Raw genomic sequence first — 9069 nt, 5'->3', positions numbered from 1 at the left:
CTAAAATCACCTCTCCGATGGTGGCACCCCCTTGCCGCAACCTATTACCTATGTACAAGTGACCGTAGCGAGCCGAGTGAATGTTCGCCATTAAGCGTCGTTTTTTCACGCCGTTCACATGTCAGCCATTGTGATCACGGAAAAAACAATTTATACCTACATATTAGGTGCACATTTTATATTTTCTGTGTGAATAAACCTCTCCGAAAATGGAGAACGTAAGTGATTTTGTTAAAAGTGAAATTAAAACGTGCACGTTCTCCATCGTCGAGTTCCAGCGGCAGCGGTGGCAGTGATCCTACGAGAAGTAAAGAGCAGAGCATGTAAGGCTTTGCAAACCGTGAGTTACGTACAGTTTCAATTTTATTACAACACGTCACATTTTCAACAAATCCTATGAATAGAAATAGTGAAAATACGTGTACAATTACAGACTAAGCGACGGTAGTAACGATTGATCTTGGCTGCAAATTAGTACGAAATTGTTGCAACTTTATAGGAATCTATTTACTAAAGCGAGTCATAAACCTCATGAATTTATTCAAACATCGTTTTAAATACGAGTATTGATAACTATATATTGTTGATTTTCCCTTTGTTACGACTTTTCTTCACTTAAAAGAAAAATGTGGGTACCCACATTTTATCATTCACACCCGGAGTTAGTATGAAAGAAAACGTTTAAAGGTACATAATTATGAAAGAATTGCATTCAAATATACTGGAATGTTCTTTCACAGCTTTGTAAAACTTTTTAAGTTGCCAAATAGTTGTTTTACAAGAAAGCGTGACAATTATTAGTAGACTTTAGACTTATTACTCTGAAAGGTCATCTATACATACAAGTACAAAACAATGCTAGGTGAAATGATTTTATCAATTTATTTTTACGTGAAATGAAAATTTTAAATATGATGTTTTGTATCTATAACATCTATTATACTTACCGATAATTCAAGCTAACGTAACGAAAACATTACATTACATTTTAAGACGGATGTTTGAATTGAGTTTTGAAATATGTGGACCATCAGACATTTTTAAATGGTGTTCATATCTTCAGACCATATCGTATACCTATTTCAGTTTTAGTTTCTACTCATGCAGCGTTTCAGAAATAAAACGTACACTGTGTAATTATACTCAATACCTATTAACTTTTGCTACACAGGTATACGTAATGTTTATTTTAGAACTGGCGCAACACAGCTTTGTCCATTTTGGTTTTGGTACCAAGACTGAACCAAACATTCCGACCAATCCTAAACTTGACTTAACTGAACGCAACTGATGGAAAGAGAAAAACCGCTTTCGCCTATGCAACCAATTTTGCACCGCATATATCTAAGGCTCGATTAGCACTGAAGTTTACAAACAAACAGCAGCTACTTCAGCTGGCCTAATTGACATTCGGTCTATAAGCACCTAAAAACCTTTGCAATAACAACGAATTGGGTTGCACGATTCCAAGAAATCGAGGAACAAGTGTACCTTTTCTAGAATACACCCTGTAGACTGTAAGTCGGTCCTGGTACTGACACAATACCTCGGGATTGTCGGCATAACTTGGATACAAGCAATGTAAAGTCTTTGTAGGAGTCGTATGTGCTTAACGCTATGCAAGACACTTGAGCGACATCTTCTTAAACGTAAGAGGTAAAGCAATGCTAATCTCATATGGACTGGACTGACCCTTTCACAATAAGGACTGTAAACATTACAATGGATAACCAACTCCGAGAAGTCTGTGCTGACTCCGATACTTTGCCTCAAGTTTCTTGGCAAACTGGGACGCAAGACGCAACGCAAAGTCCCCTTATCGGAGTCGAAGTGCTTAACGCTACGCAACAGCGCTTCAGCAACAGCTTCTTAGTCGTAGGTGGTCTCTCTGACAAATATCAATCTCTTAAAGAGAGGCTGACCTTTGCGACCTGTGTGTATTGGGCCACAGTCCTTCGAGCAGCTAAGTCAACAGGTTACGTTTACAACACGCCTGTTGCACTGCCTAGGACGGATAAGCAGGCTACACAGTTGGACAATGCAATACTACAACCGACTGCTGCCGATAAGTCAACATAGGTGGAGCAGGGCGACTATTCCTATACCGTTGTGCCCAGATATAGATTAATAGGTCAAGAATACCTATAGAACACATGGCAAAACACCTATTGGCCATGCCAACACACACTCATATTGGCTTTCAGATGTGGATTGAAAACGCAATTCAATGACATGAAATTCACGATGTCTTGGACGAATGACTCGCATGGTACGCACACCACAAGAAAATGTACTGCGATATTTTATCAACATTGTCGATTGCAAAGTGCTTAGATGCTTCTTCAGATCTATAACCGATACGTGGATTGCTTATATAAACATAACAGAGTTATCTAGCAGTCACATCAGGTCCTAACAAAATTAGACAAATAAAATATTTATATAATAGCTCAATATTTCCTGGACGGGTTTAATACAGAGTTGTCCTCTCGAGTCAGCAAACTTAGTCAGAATGATTTTTCTTTTTGACGTGCGACAGCTATATTATTTCAAGTGTGAGACACGCCCAAAACAAGCGTCTTGTGTAGGAACTACTCATGCTGAATAGCCTTTCGAGAGCAGATGATCAGGACTAGTAAGCCTTATACACAACAACACGTTATGTGTACTAAAGAAGCACAACTGGTTGTCTCTTCCACCAAACCTCATCGTACACGGTCACCGGAATCATTCCAGTCATTTCGAGCGGAAAGCTATTAAATTTAAATTTTTTAAATATGGCGATCACACACACACCACAAAACAAACAGATGCACATGCCCCAGTGATTCAAGATTATAATTACTGAGCCTCACCGATTTTGAGTGACTAGAAATGTTGATCCATTGACCTGATCAAGGGCAGCAGTTATCAATATCCAGCCGGCGCTACAATCATATGATAAAGCCAGTTTGAGACAGATGTAAAGAAATGGTGTATCCCACAAACCATTGAATTTATATTCTACAATGTTGGACATATAGTTTGCTATCTGTCTTGGATGACAAAAGTATGCCAATACAGAAATCGGTACCTAATATAAAAAATTTACTAATTTGACTAGTAGGTGAGATGAGCTTATATTAATGCTTCTTCACGTTGGTATCGATACCCAAAGCTATTTCAGTATCGGAAGAGAAGTTAAATTGATATCCTAAACTTACCACCGTAGTTTCACATGATCCTGACAAAATCAATAATTTCTACACCCAGCTTAGCAAGGGCTTCTTCACCGTTGAACATGGATTGTCATAATTTTATCAATCAAGATACTAGTACAATGAACAGCAGTGACGTGCACCTCATACATGCAAAGGATTCGCTTCTACCGGACTCATTTACCGTCATCATAATCAGCCGGGCCTGCCTACTTATGGGATATGGAGCTTGAATCCACCATGCTGCTACAGTGAGGTCTATTATTTAAATAAAAGTAATTAAAATTCATTTATCGCCAGAATGATGAATCTAATGATATTAAACTACATTTTGATGTGGCACACTTTGTCTGATGGGTTGTGGTAAGTAGATTATTTATAGGTACATATCCTAGTTCCTGGGCGTGTCACTGTTGGCTAACATATTTGGACTCTAAAGTGCAGAGTATCATTACGAAACAATTCATATAGAGTTTTGAAATATAATCGGTAAAAAATCCAAGTATGGTTTATGGGTTTAAGCAACTGCTTTGTATTGCTGTAACTGAATGACAAAACATAACTAATTTAATAATACTAGGAGCTATGTTACGCATGCATCTTGAACAATAATAGGTTAAATAAAATTGTTTTACAAGATCTGTAAAGCAAATCTTTCATCAGATTCTATCCATTTCTAGAAATTCGGACGGATTTGGAAGTCAGATTTAATTACTAACATCTAGAATTCTAGAAAATCACTGATTACGAATTCCAAAATAGGTATACATAACTGGATTACCTAGGCCACTATCAAATTCCTTAACATACATATTAAGAGTATATTTGTTCTTCAAAATTGAGAATTTTCATTTATTCAAAAATACTTTTCAGTATAATTCACATTAAAGCGTCAACCTTGCGAGCACCAGGTGATAACAAACACTTCACTCAAGATGGATTCCGGACATTGATACGAAACAAATAATAGAGAGTTTTAACTACCAATAAAACTTACCTATTATTTTTTCATCAATGTCCGGAATCCAGGTAAGGCCTACCTGGTGCATCATGAGTATAATAATGGCGAACATTCACTCGGCTCGCTACGGTCACTTGTACATAGGTAATAGGTTGCGGCAAGGGGGTGCCACCATCGGAGAGGTGATTTTAGCTGACATCCGGCAAGGAAAGATGAGTGCTTCTCTCAAGATGGATTCCGGACATTGATGAAAAAATAATAGGTAAGTTTTATTGGTAGTTAAAACTCTCTATTGTCAGAGTTTGAAGCTTTACACCTCTGCGACAATTTATTAACGGTTCAGAAAAAATCAAAGGGTACATTTATTCCATTGCCTTGATGTTATTGCCTTGATTGCCATTTCTACGTAGGGGCTTCAAGCTCCAGTAGCATAATATATCATTGTGCATGAAAAAATTAACTTATTTAATTAAACTGACTAAGACTTCACATAATATTGAAATATTCAATATGAAGGGCCCGCACAGAGAGAAAGATTTCAGCCGTTCTACGTTCCGCGATCTATCTAATATTGGAACGAATACAGCGCAGACAGCAGCCGATAGCCGACGTTGTGTGAACTACTACTACTAATTAGAACTACAATAAGTTGCACAGTTGGTCGGCCTTAGATGACTAACAAAATCTGACGCGCGTCATCCATCCATCCATTACTATGCAGTTCATCAAATGTATGTTAATTGAGACGGTTTTTTGTCATCTGAATCACCACCTGCGCTATCCTGTAGACCGATCACCACGACATCTCGAGACAACACAATGCAAATGTCAACAAATAGCGGTCGACGACAAGTCACGGCAGCTAGTGCGCCTGCAGCTGCTGGTTGATCCAGTCGATGTCCTCGTAGAAGCGCGGGTCGCTCACGCGCAGCGCCGCGCGCTTGTACAAGAAGTAGTACCACGGAGACACTGCCGACACATGTATAATTAGTTGGAGGGGAAACACTTGAAAAACTATGGCTATTATTTAAAAAAAAAACATTTTTGCATTAAACATATGTAGAAAATAGTAGTCTGAGACGGATATGACGTCTCGCGACTTGTTTTCGTGAAGAGTGGGGAGCTAGAGACGTGCCGATATCGATTGGCGAAAACTATTTGCGTTATAACGCGCTCGTCGTACGTTCGGCTTCAGTATGTTCGTGGCGTTCGAGCCGTACGTAGTTCAGTAATTCTTTGTGGGTTACTTGAGATAAGTGGGGAGAGTGACTTGAGTGGACAAAAGGGAGTGTTGGTTAACTGTCAAAACCTTTACCCTACACACAATGATTACAAGTTCGTGACTCCACTCAAGGTCTCATTCTCTGCCATTCTAGGGTCTTATTTTGGTTACAGTTTGATTTGTTAATGTAGTTGTCATAGCCTTAGTTCTTCATTGGTTTTCTTATTTTTGTAATGACTCAGAAGTGCTGAAATATATAACAATTGAAGAGAAAAGGGCTCTGCTTTTTTTATTCACTTTAGTTTAGTCCTTCAAGTCCTGAATTTTGCTGAGAGTTGTTCTCTCTGCGACACAATGGAGCTGGCACTTGCGGGAGGAAGGTTAGCGCGAGACTCACGGCAGCGCTGCAGAGTGAACAGCACGATGATCAAGGGCGAGGACACGGCCTCCGAGTCGCCCCACTTCTCCAGCAGCCAGGCGGCGTGCAGCAGCACGCTGGCCAGCACGTACGCCGCCGTCACCGAGCCCGCTGCGCGGAACTTGCGGATCAGCACCTCCACTAGACCCGCCTGCACAATTTACATACACTTTTGTATCTACAGTGTGTTGGAAAAAACCCCGTCCGATCCGAAATGTGCATTACCTAATATTTATTAAGCTGTTTTTTTAATTTTTCCTAATTCAATTTTTTCAATGAAACACAGTAAAACCTATTAAATTCGGCATAGCGAGTCTTTGCGAAACTATCAAACAGAAATTTATTATTGTTGACGACCTTTTGGACTGGCGCAGTTGGTAATGTGGTTTTCAACAGAGCGGCCTGGGTTCGATTACAAGTTAATGTTGGGGTCAATTTAGGATTTTATATTTTCTAAATTAGCTCTGGCTTGTGGCTAGTTACCATTCTACTGGCAAGTTACTACCTCCAGGAAGAAGTATCTCTTATAGCCTGACCCAAGATTCAAATGCAAGATGCTAAGTTACATGGCCGTTATAACGTTATCTTTATTAATCGACTATGAATATCGTAGAAAAAAGAAAATCAAAAATCAAAATATCATCAAGAAATCTTCTATAATATAAAACTGAATCGCAAAATGCGTTGGTAAGACTCAACAACGCCTGGACCAATTTGGCCAATACTTTTTTTTTTAAATGTTCGTTGAAGTTCTAGGATGGTTTTCACGGCAAGAAAAATTAAAACGACTAAAAAAAAATTATATTCCCATACAAACGATTCGTAATAATTTGAATTTTAATATGTATAGGGTAGGGGTAGGGTAGGAGTAGAGTAGGGGTAGGGTAGGAGTAGGGTGGGGATAGGGTAGGGGTAGGGTAGGAGTAGAGTAGGGGTAGGGTAGGAGTAGGGTGGGGATAGGGTAGGGGTAGGGTAGGTGTAGGGTTAGAGTAGGGTAGATAAGGGTATGGAAGAAGTGCACAAAAGTCAAAGCAAAGCTTGACCGGGTCCGCCAGTTCTAAAAAAATCTCATGGGCCATTAGGAAATATAAAATCAATAATCTGAGCAATTATTATCTAGGGACACAGAATTAAAAAAAAATTAGATAATTACTACTTACTTGAAATAAATATGTTGAAAAGAAGGTCATCAACATAGTTGTTACAGATAGTATCAAGAACAAATCCTGAAAACTAAATAAATTAAATTATAGGTTTCAATAATAATCGATTAACATAAGTAGAAATAAATTCTTCAACTCACATAAACAAAACTAATAAGCCATCGCGGCTTCTTGGAAATAAACTAAGGCAATTGAATAGAAGATCACAAAGCAGAAATGTAATCTGGCTGATCAGGCAGAAAGTATATCTTGGCATTGATAATTTCATTTTTATATCAGTAAATTACACTTGAATATGCCTTATTTTTAATAGTTTATTAAGGTAAACCAAGTTAAATCTGTATTCAACAAATCAACCATGACCGTACATTAATCAATATTTTTAACAATTTGTAATTTAATGCGCGCGCTTATTTTGTATTTGTTTACGTGTTGTGACGTCAACGTCAGCCACAGATTAATATGTTTGAAGTCAGCCGTCAAACTAAGAAAAGGTTGCCAACCTTTATCACTAATCTATGCTAATGTCTTTGGGACCTATCAAAGTGGCGCTTTGATCGCTGGTGCCTTTTTTATGGGAAAAATTGGATTTTCATTTCTAATAATATTTCATTTCTTATTGACGTTCCAAAATACAAATTTAATAAATTCGTTGTAAAAATATAAGCCCGCTTATGAATTTGAGTTTAGGTGTGAGTAAAAATCATAGATTTAAGTCATAGAGGAATTAGAAAATGGAGATGCATCGCACGTGGTAAACTCACACATCGAAAATATTTAACACCATTAAAGAATTTTTTATGTCCATACCACAAACGGCTAAAAAGATCATACACTACACACAACTATAAATTTGAGCTCTTTATACGACGAAAACGATTATAACAATGAAATATCGATTCTATAGCAACAGTTTTTATAAACGCGTTAGATCATAGTTTTTTGATCTTTGCCAGAGGGGTAACGGTTAGCGCGGCAGGTCCTGTTATTTGAATGGTCTAAGATTTAAGTCGTTCGTACTCGACTAAAATACTAAAGTAAACTGGAAACTGTAGTGTTCGCTAACGCCCGAAATAAATAATGTATCTCCAATCCAATATTTAAATCAATGTTGCCAATTGCCCGATCGATCTCTAATCTTTGTGCCAATATTAAAACTCTGCAATCGATCTGCAATCTAAATATTTTTTTCTGACGGATCGCAAGCGATATTTTCCCTCCTTGTCGTTCCGTTCTTAGCATAGTGCCTAATTCAATAGTACTTTTTATTCAACGTTTTACAAAAGTTACAAATCTTCAAATTAAAAACGGAATACCTACTTGAAATATGTTTTAAGCTAAATATGACTTTACATTTCAAAACACTTAAAAAATCCATTTTATTATCAAATACGTACAAACACACTACACGAAGAACGCACTACTGAAAATGGAACGGAACGTTTTTGACAACTTGAACTGACATTTTTGTAGTTTGAGTACAGAAGTTCGTTTTGTTATTGTGTCAAATTATTTTTAACCGACTTCAAAAAGGAGGAGGTTCTCAATTCGGTCGGTATTTTTTTTGTTTTTTTTTTAATGTATTTACACCGATTACTCAAAGATGCCTGGACTGATTTCAAAAAATCTTTTTTTGTGTGAAACGGTGTTATAGTCCCCATTTGGTCCCATTGCCATCGTGTCAAGATCTGATGATGGAATCCTGGAGAAATTAAGAGGAACTTTCGAAAATTATATGGGTGTCTAGTGTGTTCGTAAACTTTTCCATTTAATACTTTTAAGCACTATAATTTCTTGAAGGTTTCAAATCGATCTGATGATGGAGCCATAAAACAGACGAGGAAACTCCTCGGCGATTTACAGCAGTTACCTTGTGTTTGGGCTTGATTAATTTGTATTATTGTATTTGTATGAGAACTTTCCACATAGATAGGTTGTGACATTCATTTAGGGGTTTGGTGATGAAGACCAAGGACAATTAAGGGAACTCCTTAACAGTTTACAGTAACTACCTTGTGTTTGGCCTTGATTAATTTGTATTGCTGAGAAGTTTCTACCTAGATGAGTTGTGTCTGTTATTAGGGGTCTGATGATGAAGACCAAGGTCG

At 37.7% G+C, this 9069-nt stretch overlaps 1 protein-coding gene across 1 annotated transcript; it reads right to left on the bottom strand.

Annotated features, from left to right (window-relative positions):
- Positions 1 to 4429: 4429 nt before the first annotated feature.
- On the bottom strand, positions 4430 to 8128 carry LOC112051914 (transmembrane protein 138-like). Its single transcript, XM_024090757.2, has 4 exons — positions 7102 to 8128; positions 6959 to 7031; positions 5778 to 5949; positions 4430 to 5127 (listed from the first exon to the last, which is right to left on the bottom strand). Exons 1-4 carry the CDS (start codon positions 7227 to 7229, stop codon positions 5021 to 5023), a joined length of 480 nt encoding a protein of 159 aa, XP_023946525.1. The 5' UTR covers positions 7230 to 8128; the 3' UTR covers positions 4430 to 5020.
- Positions 8129 to 9069: the final 941 nt, after the last annotated feature.

This window comes from Bicyclus anynana, chromosome 12, assembly GCF_947172395.1.
Source record: "Bicyclus anynana chromosome 12, ilBicAnyn1.1, whole genome shotgun sequence".
NCBI lineage: Eukaryota > Metazoa > Arthropoda > Insecta > Lepidoptera > Nymphalidae > Bicyclus > Bicyclus anynana.
Note: the sequence above shows the minus strand (reverse complement) of the source record. Positions and strands in the feature narration are given on the sequence as shown.

Bases quoted from the DNA above. Each gene is read 5' to 3' on its own strand.
- LOC112051914 (XM_024090757.2), bottom strand. From the start codon at position 7,229: ATGAAATTATCAATGCCAAGATATACTTTCTGCCTGATCAGCCAGATT. The intron at 7,032-7,101 runs GTGAGTTGAAGA...TAATTTATTTAG, and splicing joins GGCTTATTAGTTTTGTTTAT to TTTTCAGGATTTGTTCTTGA. The intron at 5,128-5,777 runs GTGAGTCTCGCG...ATGTGTCGGCAG, and splicing joins GTTCACTCTGCAGCGCTGCC to TGTCTCCGTGGTACTACTTC.